The 17,820-nt window shown below is 47.0% G+C and overlaps 2 protein-coding genes across 2 annotated transcripts in view; both read left to right on the top strand.

Annotated features, from left to right (window-relative positions):
- The window catches only part of LOC309564464 (uncharacterized protein), a gene marked incomplete at both ends in the record, with an annotated part of 826,241 nt that overhangs the window by 573,046 nt on the left and 235,375 nt on the right, over positions 1-17,820 (top strand).
- Positions 1-17,820, top strand: part of LOC309564045 (uncharacterized protein) — a gene marked incomplete at its 3' end in the record, with an annotated part of 140,480 nt that overhangs the window by 50,147 nt on the left and 72,513 nt on the right. The window contains exons 3-4 of the mRNA XM_082268670.1: positions 2,338-2,475; positions 13,700-14,616. Coding sequence (XP_082124796.1) covers positions 2,338-2,475; positions 13,700-14,616 — 1,055 coding nt within the window. The remainder of the gene's footprint in view (positions 1-2,337; positions 2,476-13,699; positions 14,617-17,820) is intronic.

Raw genomic sequence — 17,820 nt, 5'->3', positions numbered from 1 at the left:
GCAATAAAACTGCTATAGGGGCGGTCGAAAAGTGGTAAAGACTTTTTTCTTTCACACCCCCCAAATTTTGAGTCCCCCAAAATGACATTCCAGACTCTGAATCTAGCAGATGTTTTAAAAGGGGTCCTCAAAGCAAAAAAACAAAAATAACTATGTGAGGTCAACCAGGAAATAAATACCAAACTGTTAATCCGAGCATGCAGCCTGCCTGGCCAGGAAAGGGGGGGGGGGTGTGGATGAGCGTGGAATGGTAATAGGCAGTAACATATTTCTATCCCCCTTGGTGGGAGTGGAGATGACCCATCTATAAGGATATACAGTACATACACACACAGCACAAGGCTGTGTCCTCACTACGACGTTTCTCGGGGCTGCAGTTACTCTGAGCTCCACTAGGTGTTAATCTCACTTCTACCCAGACAGGAAGTCTCTATGGAATACAGGAAGTGATGTCAGGTGCAGACAGGAAGTGATGTCAGATGTAAATAGGAATTCTGGGTGAGAGGTGAGGCCGGAAGAATTAGATAGGAGACGTTGCTGGAAGAGGCATTAGAGGAGGTAATAAGATCTTATTTTCTATTTATACCCAGTAACCCCCCCCCCCCCCCCCCCGTCATGTCCATCCTCTTCCTCCATAGTCACTGTGATGTATTTAATCTCCAGCAGATGATGATACACACATATATAGTGTGGAAACCTAGATCAACCCCTTCAGGGTCAGAACATTCCTCCACTTACGGGGTCGGAAAACTCTCTTCATTCTGGGGATTTGTCACCTTTCCCACCAATTATCTTCTCACCTTAGCAGTCTCTTGTAACTAGGGATGAGATTCGGATTCGGTGTGTGCTGAAATTCGCACTTTCACACCCTTCCTCTGAAGATACAAATATTCCCATGCCTCACTACATTAACCATGTGCCTGCCCCTCCTGTAGGCCCAGAATCGGCATGGTGGAGGGGGATCAGTTCTAAGATCTCCTCTATGGTGAATGAATCCAGAAGAGACGAGCATTTCAGCACTTCCAGTTTCAGTGCCATCATTCCCCAGTCACTGTGGTCAGTGAAGAAGCTAATTGATCCCGATCTGTACTTCATCAGCTTCCCTGGGGTCCATAGGGTAACGTTGGACGTCAAATAGACCCCTAATGTCTCCTTAAAGAGGACCTGTCATTTATATTACGCTGTCACAAAGGGTGGTATTGACCGCACACTAGAGTGAGAGCAATGATTCTGGGGCCGTTATTCCCTGTTTTCTCTAAACAAATGACCTGTAGGAGCTTTTATAGTGTTGTCTTTGCACCATGATGGGTAGTGAATTTGGTCACCATTTCATGGGGACACATAGTTTTAAGGGTTGACATAATTGTGTGTGTGGGTGGGGGGGGGGGGGGTGTCAGCGCTTTGTTTTTTACAAGCATAACATGCAGATTTTATCATGTGTGTGAAAATTTTATTTTGTTTAGAGGCCATCTCTGGGGAAACAAAAGATGAACAAAACCCAAATGAGCATTTAACCCTCGTATAATGGGGCAGCCCCACTTCAAGGGTTACATGGTCATTTTGGTGTAGGGAACCAGAAAAAGCACTTTTACTTATCTGATCCTCTGATCCCTCAATACCGGCACTCTCCTCTACTCCCCTACACTCTGGCAGTGAACTGTCTCTCCTCCTGTCCAATCAAGGGCTATTGGCTCTGCATTGGCCTTTATGATCTCAGAGAACCCGTGACCGCTCTTTATAAAAAGATCCCCCCTAAGTAACCCAATCTACATGTTCCAATTCCCACCGGGGGCAACCCGTCTATAACCCCTTATATCCCCATCCTAATATTGTCCAACCAATGCAATCCAGATAATTTTTTATTATCCGTCTACAGAGAAACCCGCATAGATCACATGACCACACCAATGAGGATGGAGGAGGATCGGAGTCACATGACTGAGAGGTTATTAAGCCTCACCCTGGAGATCATCTACCTGCTGATCGGAGAGGTGAGGAGGATTCTTGGAGGTCACATGACATCACTCTTATCTCTATTAATAAAACATAGACCTGACCGGAGAGGGGAGGAGGATTCTGGGAGGTCACATGACTTCACTCTTATCTCTATTAATAAAACACAGACCTGGCCAGAGAGGTGAGGAGGATTCTGGGAGGTCACATGACATCACTCTTATCTCTATTAATAAAACACAGACCTGACCGGAGAGGTGAGGAGGATTCTGGGAGGCCACATGACATCTCTCTTGTCCAGTCTGGTCAGTAGACCATGTTCTTATTGTAGACACGTTGATGATGTCAGATGATTGATATCGGTTTATCTCTCCTGATCTGTAGGATTATGTTGTAGTGAAGAAGTCTAGTGGGGAGCCAATCTCAGGGGGGTGGAGCAGGACCATAATCCCCACCATGGTGCCTCCCCCTCGTTCTTCCATACCTGAGAGAAACAAAGATCAGAAGATCCTGGAACTGACCACCATGATGGTCCATATGCTGACAGGAGAGGTGAGTGGTGCTGGGAATTCTGGGACATTATCCAGTAACAGACAAGGGATGTGTCTGGATGGTGATTGTATCATTGTGTGTGTCAGGTTCCTATAAGGTGTCAGGATGTCACTGTCTATTTCTCCATGGAGGAGTGGGAGTATTTAGAAGGACACAAGGATCTCTACAAGGACGTCATGATGGAGAATCAGCAGCCCCTCACATCACCGGGTAAGAGGAGACTTTATTGTAAAGGAGAGAGCAGTACGGAGGCTCCACCTAGATCCCCCATCATCTGATAAACACATAGAAACAATGTATTCAGTCAGTGTGTGTGTTTCCTACAGATGGATCCAGTAATGGGAACCCACCAGAGAGATGTCCCCGTCCTCTGTATTCCCAGCATTCCACACAGGAAGGTCACACCATCCCCCACCATCATCAGGTAGATGAGGAACAATCACTGATAGTATCATTAGGATCTGTACATTATCTGCATTGTTACCATTGATGTCATTTTTATTATATATTCAGAGTGGAATCCTGAGAGATTCTAAAGTTGATCTAAAAGAGAAAGATGATGAGGATGGGGTGATGGAGTCTAAGATTCCAAGAGGACACAAAGATCTGTACCGGGACACCATGGAGGAGTCATCCAGCTACAAAAACCCACCAGAGAGATGTCCCCGTCCTCTGTATTCCCGGGATTCCACACAGGAAGGTCACACCATCCCTCCCCGTCATCAGGTAGGTGAGGAACAATTATTGGTAGTTATGAATTATACACAAGCATGTTTGTTACAATAAATGCTTTATTATATATTCAGAGTGGAAACTTCGAAGACTATAATATTGTTGTTAAAGAAGAGTATAAAGAGGAGGATGAGGAGTATGGAGTGATGAAGGAGTTTTCAGAAGGACACAAGGATATGATGGAGCCACCTAATACCAGGAACCCACCAGAGAGATGTCCCCGTCCTCTGTATTCTCGGGATTCCACACAGGAAGGTCACACCATCCCTCACCATCATCAGGTAGATGAGGAACAATCACTGATAGTATCATTAGGATCTGTACATTATCTGCATTGTTACCATTGATGTCATTTTTATTATATATTCAGAGTGGAAGCCTGAGAGATTCTAAAGCTGAGGGTAAACCAGAAGAAGAAGAGACGTATGTGAGGGATGATCAGCAGTCTATGGAGGAGGATGGAATAACGGGGACATTTATAGAGGAGGACACTCCTACAGAGATCAACACAGGTGGGTCATTAACACTAAACACATTCTGTAAGGGGTTGGCTCGGTAGCGGGTGTGGGTGACCCCTTGGTGTGGGTTCGCTACACAGAGAGACAGCCGAGGAGTGGTTGAAAACAACGGTCTATGGTTTATTCCTCCAATTTGCTGGAAACAAGTGCAAGAATCCAAACAGCATAAGTCAAACAAGCATTAAATAAACCCTGGCCACTTGTGGCGTCTACCTTCACAACACAGGAACCTACCTATGGAGTCTGTCCCAACCTACTGCTGGGCAGACACTGCTGGTCATACAGCAGAAAACCAATAGTCTATTTGTTTTCTTTTCACACAGAAAAAGTCACCACCACCTCACCTTCAGAAGTCTCTCAGCTCACTGCTCTCCTTAACGCACAAAGCCTCAGGAGGCAGCAATCAGTAGTCATCCTCTAGATAACTTATAGAGGCCTTAATTGCCTCATTCTGAATAGCTGAAGCTTTCCAACGTCCTTAAACCTTTCTGGCTACCTCCGCAGCCGACACCTGATAGTAATTGGTGAATTGTCTAAACAAGGCAAAAATGTATCTCCCGTCTGTGACAACACCCACAGATTTATCTGACTTCCTGTCACATACCCCCCCCCCCCCCTCTTGTTTCAACCCTAGGGTTGGGACACAGGTTGCCAGGCACCCATGCACTCGGAACAAACCATCTGCATTCCCCATTTGAACACCGGGGTGATGCGTTACCACAAGACTAAATTCCTGAAGGGCCAGGAACCACCAATTTATTCTCCTATTGGTCTCCTTGTTCTGTGCCATCCACTTCAATGGGGCATGATCCGTCACCAGTTCAAACTGTCTACCCAGGAGGTAGTACCGGAGAGAATCCAAAGCCCATTTCACCGCCAATCACTCTTTCTCAATGGTGGCATAATTCTCCTCATGGGCCTTCAACTTTCGGCTGAGGTACATAACAGGGTGTTCTTCCCCCTTGATAATCTGGGACAGTACAGCTCCTAAACCCACATTTGACGCATCTGTCTGAACCATAAAGTCCCGTGAAAAATCAGGCGAATTTAAAACTGGCTGACTACATAAGGCCTGTTTTAAAGCCTGAAAATCTGTTTCTGCTTGAGGAGTCCATTTGATCATGACAGACTCCTTCCCTTTGGTCAAATTGGTCAGGGAAGCAGCCTGTGAGGCAAAATGGGGATTAAAACGGCGATAATAACCTGCGATCCCCAAAAATGCACAAACCTGTTTCTTGTTGGTGGGACGTGACCAATCCTGAATAGCCTCAACTTTGTTTATTTGTGGCTTGATTAGACCTCTTCCAATGGTATACCCCAGATACTTTGCCTCTTCTAGCCCAAGGGTACATTTTTTTGGATTGGCTGTAAACCCGGCTTTCCAGATGGAATCCAACACAGCCTGAACTTTTGGTAAGTGTGAGTCCCAATCCTCACTGTGGATGACCACGTCATCGAGGTATGCGGCAGCATAGGCTCGATGAGGCCGAAGGGTCTTATCCATGGTGCGTTGAAATCTGGTGGGAGCATTCTGTAACCCAAAAGGCATCCTCCGATATTGGAAAGATCCGTCTGGAGTTACAAATGCTGTTTTTTCCCTGGCCGACCCCAAGAGAGGAATTTGCCAATAACCCTTGGTCAGGTCTAATGTCGTCATGTACCGGGCAGTGCCTAGGCGTTCAATCAGTTCATCTATGCGGGGGAAAAGGATAGGTGTCAAACTTAGTGATTTTATTCAGGCAGCGAAAGTCATTACAAAACCGCCAACTTCCATCTGGTTTGGGCACTAAGACAATGGGACTGGACCAATCACTATTTGACTCCTGGCGAATCGCCTCTCGCCGGGCTTCTGGAATTCTATAAGGCTTTAACTTGACCTTATCCCCTGGTGTGGTGATAATGTCACGTTTAATGACCCAACCTGGCAGGTCTGAAAACTTCTCCCTATTACGGAGCACAAATTCTTTAACCTCCTGTTGCTGAGTTTTGGACAGAGTCTCCGTTATCCCAATTTCAGTGACAGCCAGGTTAAATGGAGCAGAAAATCAGGTAGTCTCAGTGACCAAGGACTCTCTATCCTTCCATGGTTATAACACATTCACGTGATAGAGCTGCTCAGGTTTTCGTCTTCCCGGTGGGCTAATTTTATAATTCACCACCCCCATTCTCTCCAACACTTCATAGGGACCCTGCCATTTGGCTAGGAATTTACTTTCGACCGTGGGGACCAGCACCAACACCCTATCACCAGGTGCAAAAGAACGGACCTGGGCCCCACGATTGTAAATCCTTTGTTGAGCCAACTGGGCTTGGGCTAAATGTACCTTTACAATCGGCATCACTTGGGCAATTCTATCTTGCATTTGTGCCACATGTTCAATCACACTTCGATGAGACGAACTCTCACTCTCCCATGTTTCCCTGGCAATGTCCAGTAGGCCCCAGGGGTGCCTCCCATACAGCAGCTCATACGGAGAGAACCCTGTGGATGATTGGGGAACCTCTCTTATGGCAAACATCAGATAAGGGAGCAGATAATCCCAATTCTTTCTGTCTTTATCCACCACCTTCCTCAACATTTGTTTTAAAGTTTTATTAAACCTCTCCACTAACCCGTCTGTCTGAGGGTGATATACTGATGTACGTAATTGGGTCACTTTCAGGAGTTTACAAAGTTCTCTGGTCACCCTAGACATAAACGGGGTGCCCTGGTCAGTTAGGACTTCCTTAGGAAGACCCACCCGGCTGAAAACCTGAAATAACTCTTTGGCAATGGTTTTAGCAGAGGTATTTCAGAGAGGAATCGCTTCTGGGTAACGGGTGGCATAGTCCATTATTACCAAGATGTGCTGGTGCCCTCTAGTGGACTTCAGTAAGGGGCTAACCAAGTCCATGGCGATCCTCTCAAAAGGGACCTCGACAATGGGCAGGGGTACCAACGGACTGCGGAAATGTGGCGTGGGTGCAGTAATCTGACACACTGGACAGGAAGAGCAGTACAATTCCACTTCCTTAGTGATCCCAGGCCAATAAAACCTCTGGGTGATTCTCTCCCGGGTTTTTTCTGCTCCCAAATGTCCCTCAAGAATGTGCCCATGGGCCAGTTCCAAAACCATCTTGCGGTACGGTTTAGGCACTACCAGTTGCTCAAGGGTGTCCTCTATCCTCTGTGACACTCGATATAACAGGTCCCTTTCAATGATGAAGTAAGGGAGGGCAATCCTCTCATCAGGGTTAACTAACTCCCCATCTATCTTCACTACATTCTCCCGGGCTCTTAGCAATGTGGGGTCCCTTAATTGCTCAGTGATAAAATTTTCTCTGTGCACCTCGAGGTCATCAAACCCTATTGGCCTCTGTTCCTCTTCTGAGGTAGCAGGCTCCTCCCTAGGGACTGGTGTTTCCCCTGCTAAGACTGAGAACGGAAACTCAGGATAATCCTCCCAGTTAGAGTATTCTGGGGTAGATGTTTCAGGCTCAGAAGAACCACCTACTGGGGAATCTGGGCAATCCCAGAGTTCCCAGAATTTTGGGAAATCCCTTCCCATAATGGCGTCATGTGGCAGTTTGGGAACTAAACCCACTTGGTGACACAAGTTACCGAGGGAGGTTTCAAATGAAACCGTAGTCACCGGATATTCTCGAGTGTCCCCATGTACACAAACTACAGCCATTTTCCTAGGATGTAAGGTTTTTCCCACCACTAGATCACTTTTCACTAAGGTGAGCAGGCTACCTGAATCCAACAATACCACAACATCTTTACCATCTAAGCACATTCTATATAAAGGTTTCTCATTCCCGTTTACTGCCGTGCATGTGGTTGCAAAAAGGGACTGTCGTCTCTCTGTCAGAAAGACACACTGCATGGGTTCATCACCCGCTGGGCAAACATGCTACATGTCCCTCTTCCCGGCAACGGTAACAAATCAACCTTCTGGTCCTCTCCTGTGGGATGGGTCTTCCAGGCCGCTCTCGCCAAACATTAGCAGTAGTCCCGATAATACCTCTAGTTGCTCTTTGGTCCCTCTCTCCAACCCCGTCCCTTGATGCAGTCTTACCTATAGGTGGGGAGGGTCTGGTCTTGGGGTGAAAAGTCTGTGCGTCTCTGGGGAAAGAGGTCAAATTCTCTGTTGTTAGGTACCTTTCGACCAGGTCTACTAGTTTGTCTGCGGTTTCTGGACCACCATGGCTCACCCATTTCTGCATTGTGTTAGGAAGAGACCTAAGAAATTTGTCCATGACTACAAGTTCCAAAATTTTTGATCCGGACAGAATTTCTGGCTGCAGCCATTTCCTAGCCAAATAGATGAGGTCATACATCTGCTACTGAGGTGGCTTCCTCAGCTGATAACTCCAATTGTTGGCCCGCTGAGCACGGACATCCAAGGTTACCCCAAAACGTGCCAATATTTCCTCTTTTAATCGATCATAGTTTTTTGCATCTGCAAACTCCAAATCAAAATATGCCTTTTGGGCTTCTCCAGATAATAGGGGGGCCACTAATCCAGTCCACTGTTCTTTAGGCCAACTCTCTTTCTCCGCTGTTCTTTCAAACCTGACCACCAGCAACATCTCAGGTTCATCATCTGTAGTCATCTTTGGCAATAAATGGCTTACCCGAAAAGTCAGTATGTTACTGGCCTGACTCCCAGCCTCGGTCTGCTGTCTCTGAAGCTGTTTCACGATGGCCTCCATTTGCTGCTGGTGTCTCTGTTCCAGGCCTGCAATGCTCTCTTGGTGAGCCTGTTGTTGAGCTGCAAGGCTCCGCTGAAAATCCGCATTTGTCTGCTGTTGATTTGCATTTGCCTGCTGTTGATTTGCTTTTGCCTTGTGTTAATTTGCATTTGCTATAGCCAGTTGTTTCAGTATCTCCTACATTTTAGGTTTACTTTAACTGCCCGCATCCTCCACCATGTGTAAGGGGTTGGCTCGGTAGCGGGTGTGGGTGACCCCTTGGGTGGGTTCGTTACACAGATAGACAGCCGAGGAGTGGTTGAAAACAACGGTCTATGGTTTATTCTTCCAATTTGCTGGAAACAAGTGCAAGCATCCAAACAGCATAAATCAAACAAACATAAAATAAACCCTGGCCACTTGGGGCGTCTACCTTCACAACACAGGAACCTACCTATGGTGTCTGTCCCAACCTACTGCTGGGCAGACACTGCTGGTCATACAGCAGAAAACCAATAGTCTTTGTTTTCTTTTCACACAGAAAAAGTCAACACCACCTCACCTTCAGAAGTCTTTCTCAGCTCACTGCTCTCCTTAACGCACAAAGCCTCAGGAGGCAGCAATCAGTAGTCATCCTCTAGATAACTTATAGAGGCCTTAATTGCCTCATTCTGAATAGCTGAAGCTTTCCAACGTCCTTAAACCTTTCTGGCTACCTCCGCAGCCGACACCTGATAGTAATTGGTGAATTGTCTAAACAAGGCAGAAATGTATCTCCCGTCTGTGACAACACCCACAGATTTACCTGACTTCCTGTCACAATACATAACATAAATACATGTAATCCACCACTGATTACTGAATACCAATATTATTCCTGAACCCTGCACTATATACTCTATATTGTACATTATATACTCCTGACCCCTGCACTATATACTCTATGTCAGGGGTAATTAATTAGAATTCAAGGAGGTCCGGTCGCTAAAATTTTCTTTGGGCCGAGGTCCGAATCTGAAGTCTGTGCTATGACTCAGAAAGATGGGCAAAACAAAACGTGTCCATCAGCGTTGCTCTTAACATAAAATATGCCCATCAGCGTGACCCTTAGCATAAAATTTGCCCATCAGCGTGACCCTTAACATAAAATAAGGGGCACGCTGATGGGCACATTTTATGTTAGGGGGCACTCTGATGGGCACATTTTATGTTAGGGGGCACGCTGATGGGCACATTTTATGTTAGGGTGCACGCTGATGGGCACATTTTGTAAGGGGGCACACTGATGGGCAAAACAAAACGTGTCCATTAGTGTTGCTCTTAACATAAAATATGCCCATTAAAATGCCCCTTAACATAAAATGTGCCCATCAGAGTGCCCCCTAGCATAAAATTTGCCCATCGGCGTGACCCTTAGCATAAAATTTGCCCATCAGCGTGCCCCCTAGCATAAAATGTGCCCATCGGCGTGACCCTTAGCATAAAATTTGCCCATCAGCATGCCCCCAGCATAAAATGTGCCCATCGGCGTGACCCTTAGCATAAAATTTGCCCATCAGCGTGCCCCTTAACATAAAATATGCCCATCAGCGTGACCCTTAACATAAAATAAGGGGAACGCTGATTGTCACATTTTATGTTAGGGGGCACTCTGATGGCCACATTTTATGTTAGGGGGCACTTTGATGGGCACATTTTATGTTAGGGGGCATTCTGATGGGCACATTTTATGTTAGGGGGCACTTTGATGGGCACATTTTATGTTAGGGGGCACTTTGATGGGCACATTTTATGTTAGGGGGCATTCTAATGGGACCATTTTATGTTAAGGGGCACGCTGATGGGCAAAACAAAACGTGTCTATCAGTGTTGCTCTTAACATTAAATATGCCCATTAGAGTGTCCCTTAACATAAAATATGCCCATTAGAGTGCCCTTTAACATAAAATATGCCCATTAGAGTGCCCTTTAACATAAAATATGCCCATTAGAGTGCCCCTTAACATAAAATGTGCCCATCAGCGTGACCCTTAACATAAAATAAGGCGCAAGCTGATGGGTACATTTTATCTTAGGGGGCACTCTAATAGGCATATTTTATTTTAAGGGGCACTCTAATGGACACAAATGTGTGCCCCTTAACAAAATATGCCCATCAGTCTGCATTTTATAAAACTGTGCCCCACATACCTTTGGGAGCGAAAAATGTGGGAGCCAGGAGCAGCGAACATCAGGGGGGCAGGGCGTGCATGTGATGTCCCGCGGCTAGGCTGAGTGTGAGAGTCAGGAGCCGCAGTTAGGAGCAGGGGGGCGGGGCACGCACGTGACGTCACGCCCCAACTCGCGGCTGGCTGGGAGGGAGCCGAAGAAAGAAGCAGGGGGCGGGGCGCACACACGGAATGTCACTGGTTGCTGGGACACCCGCGGTCCCAGCAAACCAATGATTACTTACGGTGGCGGCCTGACGGGTCCGGGCGGAAGCCTCGTGCAGGCCGCTCCCGGACCGCGGGCCGCCATTTAGTGACGGCTGCTCTATGTTGTACATTACATACTCCTGTCCCCTGCACTATATACTCTATGTTGTACATTACATACTCCTGACTTCTGCTCTCTCCCCTCTACCCTCTGCTATATATACACATAATATGGATTCTCTTTTGTTACTCCCATTTCCTACCAGCTGGACATTTTATATCTGATGATCTGATTGGAGGACAGACTTTTACATGTTGATAATAATGTGATAACATCCTCCAACTTTGGAACCTTAAACAGAAAGTGATAATGAGGGAGGAGTCAGTAACCCAATGATGGTGGTCTTCAGGATCAATCCAGTCTTCATCTTGGTTGTTCTCCCCCCATCCTCACTCTCTGACCTCTGGTGGGGCTCAGCCCCGCTGTTGTTAATAACTAAATCATGGACTAAATAAGGAAGTGCGGGACTTCTTGTGTTGGGAAGATGGCAATGAGTGATAGAGGGGGAGGGGACACTTGTCCTATAATCCCCTCATCACTGTCACTCCTATAAAAGACAGTTCTCGTTGTTTCCTCACTCTCTGACTAAGGTCCATGAATAAAGAAATGAACTGGTAGGAGATCAGAGGACCCATTTACTAGTTACCTTGAGGGGGGAATTGTAAGATCCTCGGAGACAAAGCTGTCTGATGTGGGCGGAGTCCTGGTTTAGGGGAACCAATCTGCTGATGTCTAGTAATAATCTTTGTATTTCTATTTTAGTAGATGGACGGGAGATGAGGAAAACCTCAGAGGATTGTCTCACTTTGTCTCCAGACTGTAAAGTAGAAGATGAGGACATCACACAGTATAGTCCAGGAGAAAACCCGGCTACCTCAAATGTCCATCCGGCACCACACAGTGTAGATGGACCATCGTATTCCTCTTATCCTGAGGGACCTCAGACTGTGAGGGACGGTGCTGGACCATCGTATTCCTCTTATCCTGAGAAACCTCAGACTGTGAGGGACGGTGCCGGACCATCGTATTCCTCTTATCCTAAGGAACCTCAGACTGTGAGGGACGGTGCCATCCTTACAACAGATAAGAGGTTCTCCTGTCCTGAGTGCGGGAAGTGTTTCCGTTTTAAATCCAATCTTAATGTGCATAAAAAGTCTCACACAGGTGAGAAGCCGTATTCCTGTATTGTATGCGGGAAATGTTTTGTACCAAAATCAGATCTTGTCAAACATCTGAGGTCTCACACAGGGGAGAAGCCATATTCATGCCCTGAGTGTGGTAAATGTTTTTCAAATAAGTCCAATTTTTACAGACATCAGAGATCTCATACACGGAATAATCCAGGAAAAACCCCGGCTACCTCAAATGTCCATCTGGCACCACACAGTGTAGATGGACCATCGTATTCCTCCTATCCTGAGGAACCTCAGACTGTGAGGGGCAGTGCCGGACCATCGTATTCCTCTTATCCTGAGAAACCTCACACTGTGAGGGACGGTGCCGTCCTTCCAACAGATAAGAGGTTCTCCTGTTCTGAGTGCGGGAAGTGTTTCCGTTTTAAATCTGATCTTTATGTACATAAAAGATCTCACATAGGTAAGAAGCCGTATTCCTGTTCTGTGTGCGGGAAATGTTTTGTACAAAAATGTGATCTTGTCAAACATCAGAGGTGTCACACGGGGGAGAAGCCGTATTCCTGTCCTGAGTGCGGCAAATGTTTTTCAAATAAGTCCAATTTTTACAGACATCAGAGATCTCATAAGGGGAATAGTCCAGGAGAAAACTTGCTTACCTCAAATGTCCATCTGTCACCACACAGTGTAGATGGACCATCGTATTCCTCTTATCCTGAGAAACCTCAGAATGTGAGGGACGGTGTCGTCCTTCTAACAGATAGGAGGCTTTCCTGTACTGAGTGCGGGAAGTGTTTCCGTTTTAAATCTGATCTTTATGTGCATAAAAGAACTCACACAGGTAAGAAGCCGTATTCCTGTTTTGTGTGCGGGAAATGTTTTATACCAAAATCAGATCTTGTCAAACATCTGAGATGTCACACGGGGGAGAAGCCGTATTCATGTCCTGAATGTGGAAAATGTTTTTCAAATAAGTCCAATTTTTACAGACATCAGAGATCCCATAAGGGGAATAGCCTAGGAGAAATTCTGGCTACCTCAAATGTCCATCTGGCACCACACAGTGTAGATGGAACATCGTATTCCTCTTATCCTGAGGAACCTCAGACTGTGAGGGACAGTGCCGGACCATCGTATTCCTCTTATCCTGAGGAACCTCAGACTGTGAGGGACAGTGCCGGACCAAAGTATTCCTCTTATCCTGAGGAACCTCAGACTGTGAGGGACAGTGCCAGACCATCGTATTCCTCTTATCCTGAGGAACCTCAGACTGTGAGGGACGGTGCCGGACCATCATATTCCTCTTATACTGAGGAACCTCAGACTGTGAGGGACAGTGCCGGACCATCGTATTCCTCTTATCCTGAGGAACCTCAGACTGTGAGGGACGGTGCCGGACCATCATATTCCTCTTATACTGAGGAACCTCAGACTGTGAGGGACAGTGCCAGACCATCGTATTCCTCTTATCCTGAGGAACCTCAGACTGTGAGGGACGGTGCCGGACCATCATATTCCTCTTATACTGAGGAACCTCAGACTGTGAGGGACAGTGCTGGACCATTGCATTCTGCTTATCCCGAGGAACCTCAGACTGTGAGGGACAGTGCCGGACCATCACATTCCTCTTATCCTGAGGAGCCTCAGACTGTAAGGGACAGTGCCGTCCTTACAACAGGTAAGAGGTTCTCCTGTACTCAATGCGGAAAGTGTTTCCGTTTTAAATCTGATCTTTATGTGCATAAAAGAACTCACACAGGTGAGAAGCCGTATTCCTGTTCTGTGTGCGGGAAATGTTTTGTACAAAAATGTGATCTTGTCAAACATCTGAGGTCCCATACGGGGGAGAAGCCGTATTCATGTCCTAAATGCGGCAAATGTTTTTCAAATAAGTCCAATTTTTACAGACATCAGAGATCTCATACGTGGAATAGTCCAGGAGAAAACCCGGCTAACTCAAATGTTCATCCAACACCACACAATGTAGATGGACCATCGTATTCCTCTTATCCTGAGGAACCTCAGACTGTGAGGGATGGTGCCGGACCATCGTATTCCTCTTCTCCTGAGGAACCTCAGACTGTGAGGGACAGTGCCGTCCTTCCAGCAGATAAGAGGTTCTCCTGTACTGAGTGCGGGAAATGTTTTAGTTTTAAATCTGATCTTTATGTGCATAAAAGAACTCACACAGGTGGGAAGCCGTATTCCTGTTCCTGGTGCAGGAAATGTTTTGTACAAAAATCAGATCTTGTCACACATCAAAGATCTTGCACGTGGGAAAAACCGTATTTCTGTTTTGAGTGCGGGAAATGTTTTGTACAAAAATCAGATCTTGTCAAGCATCAAAGATCTCACACAGGGGAGAAGCCGCATTCCTGTCCTCAGTGTGGGAAATGTTTTTCAAATAAGTCCAATTTTTACAGACATCAGAGATCTCACACTGGGGAGAAGCCGCATTCCTGTCCTGAGTGTGGGAAATGTTTTTCACAGAAGTCCAGTCTTTACAAACATGAGAGATTGCACACGGGGGAGAAACCATTTTCCTGTGCTGAGTGCGGGAAATGTTTTTCAGATAAGTCCAATTTTTACAGACATCAGAGATCTCACATGGGTGAGAAGCCACATTCCTGTCCTGAGTGAAGGAATTGTTTGTCACCGAAGTTCTATCTTCCGTTACATCAGGGGTCCCATACAACCCTGGAGGTGTATTAGTGCCTTGAGTGCGGGAAATGTCTTCTATATGAATGTTGGTGGACATGTGTGGAAGAAGCACACCCTGATATACACCTCAGATATACTCCATGGCTGATCTTCATCATGTAAGAAACACTTCATAAGGAGATCAGAGATCACCAAAGACATGGATGAAGTGTTGGCCATTGATAGCAGGAGAAAAATAAAAATGGAGTCCTTACCTTTCATTGGCTGAGTACATTTTGTTATGTTAAGCACTAACAGATCTGGTTGTTATAAATGTGTTGATGAAATGTGACCCGCATTCCCCCAGTCATGGTGAATTGGGATTTCCTATAATGGTCAGTTCCATCTAGTGGCCATAATGTGCTTTCCTGACAGATGTCCATGGCAGCATATGTTTGGGTAGCCCCGCCCTCGTTCCTCTCCCATAAGACCCCACCCCCATAAATGTTCAGGATAAGCCAATGGCTGCGTTCCTTTTTTGTCCTCCTCACTTATAGGACCATTTTTGTATGAAGTTTTCCTACCTATTGGAAGTATTGGTGGGCGGGTCTGGTGCTGGGCAGCTGTGCGGGATGTCAGGAGCTTCCTTTTGGTATCAAGAAGTCTTCCAGGATGTCCCGAGTGGTAACTGAGGCCCCAGCTATCAGCGGGGTGGTGTTATGGCACACATATGTAGAGGATCCATGCCTGGAGAGTGGGCCCTGCCATCGGTGGCCATTTGCATTGGCTGAGAGCCCAGCTTTTAGCGTATGGTCATTTAAATATGCCCAGCCCAGATATAGCAGTTGTGTTCCTGCCTCTGGGATCCGGGTCGCCCTGCAGATGCAACGATTGCCTTGTGGAAAAGGTCAAGGATATGTGAGTATGTTTGGCTTGTGGTGAGCAGAAGGGAGCAGACGCCATGCGGGCTGTTAGGGAGCAACTACACTTATGTTAAAAAAACAAAATGACAACATATGGAGAGGACTCTGCTCTCTGGGTGATCGATGTGCATTGCAGCATCTTATCAACGTTTGGTGCAGTCGTCTACCTTTGTGTTTTTCTGTCCCGATCAGAGAATTGTTTGTTGAAGCAAGGTTTGCTTTCTGTATGGCAGGATCTGTTTCATGAATTTCCTGGTGAGACAAGTTCTGCTAGCCAACGTCGATCTGATTTTAATTGAATACGGTTGTTGCTCATAGGGATGCCTATTTCCAACTCCTAGAACTGTCTTCTCTGACCTCTGTTTCTACATGGGTCAAGACAATATGCAGCATACATGTCTGCTGGTTGGGTTCTCAATCCACTCCTTCTCGAGACAGGGATCCATAGAATAGGGAGTTATCAGAACCCTCCAAGAGATTGGATGGCTAGTCTTTCAAAAAGGGTCATCTAACTCCTATGCAAATCCCTGTGTATCTGAGAGCTTAATTTATCATGGTTCAGAATACATTGTTTCTCTTTCGTTCATTGACAGACACAGCTCCTGATTTTTCTTAACAATTGGGTTATACTGCCCCCTACTGGAGTAGGGCACTAGGCAGGAAAAAGCTTGACTACGCCTATGGGCAGTCCCAGGAGGTATACTCCCTCTCCCTGCTATAGGCACTCAGTTCTTTTCTGCCTAGTCAGGACCTAGTTCCTCACTGGAATCTCTGGTCCTGGTGACTTTTTTTTTCTTTTTAAATGAAACTTTTTCCTATCTTTGTTGTTTTGTTCCTGTGAGAATCTATATTAAATTGCAGACTGAGCGACGGACTGGATAATCTAGATCCAGGGGTCTGGCCAGCGAACGCGTGCAGACTGCAGCTCGGCGCTAGGTTGGCCGCAACATAGCCACAATGGACGGGGGCTCGCCTGCAAGTTAAACATATCGCGAGGATGCATATGACCTGGCCTCAGCCTGAGTCGCATCATTTCTCCTGGCCAGAGCGGTGCCCACCCTGTTCCTGGTTTGGTAAGTAGCTTGTCCCCCCTCTACTTCTGGAGGGTTTTGAGGTGGATGCAGGCCACTTCCTGGGACCCCTGGGTTCCCCTCAATCCCCCCAGCCCCTCTAAAATCTTGGTGGTCACTGTGGGTCTTTCGACCCCCCCAGGTGAGGTTATGAGCTGGCTGTTTCCATATGCTCTTAAGGGGGGTTGGCTTGAGTTGCTGCTGACCGGGTTTTTCCTGGTGAGCAACGAGGAATCGAACAGGGTTTCCTGCCACCCTGGGGACTAGGGCAGGGTCTTCCTCTGGGCTCCCTGTGTCGGTTGTTGGGCTGGGGAAGTGGATGGTTTAGCATCCATGGGTACGCGCCTCACACGGCCGGATCCGGCCAAAAATTTAGGCCGTGGCTTTGCGGCCTACTAGTCGGAAACTACGTTAAGCGGCCCCTGTGAGGGTGGCTTAAGCAGCCCCTGTGAGGGTGGCTGAAGCCACTGCCTCCCATTTAGGCATCCACCCTCCCCCCTGCTGCTCCTGGATGGTCGGCTCCGCTGGGACTTGTGTACAAGAGGCTGGGCACCCACAAAAATTTAGGCCGCGAATTGCGGCCTACTAGGCCATCTGGTCATCTTGGCACCTCCCTTGGAAGGGGTGGCACTTAATTTTTTTCTAATGACAGCCTTGCCGCCATTATTGCGTGGGGCACCTGTCCCTTTTAGTGCTGCGGGACCATCAGGGCACACTGCCTGCACGTCCGCGTCATAGCAGGCGGCCCCCTATTATACCCTCTACAGTGAGGGGGCGACTCCCTTGTTTTTTTGCGGGGTCCAGTAGGTGGTCTATTTGTGGGCCCTTGGTTGGCATCCCCTTTGCGGGATTGCAGTCGCTGGCCTCCCCTGATTGTTATGTTTTCCGGGTGAGCTTAGTACTACTGGGTCTGCGTCCATGCAGTGCTCAGATAGTGCTCCTCTAGCCACACATGAAAAGGCGCTGGTGGATGCACTGTTTGTGTCAGTGAATGATACTTTAAAAATGGAGCTGATGCTGCATCAGAGGCCCGGCCCCTTTTGGCACCCACAGGCCCTCCAAAGCGGCAAAGGGTGTTCCCTTTTCCGCTTACTTTGACAACATTGTCACAAAACAGTAGGGTTGTCCAAAACGCAGTGGTTCCTAA

The sequence above is a fragment of the Pelophylax lessonae genome, assembly GCF_965119305.1.
Source record: "Pelophylax lessonae genome assembly, chromosome: 9".
In the NCBI taxonomy this organism is placed as follows: Eukaryota; Metazoa; Chordata; class Amphibia; order Anura; family Ranidae; genus Pelophylax; species Pelophylax lessonae.
Note: the sequence above shows the minus strand (reverse complement) of the source record. Positions and strands in the feature narration are given on the sequence as shown.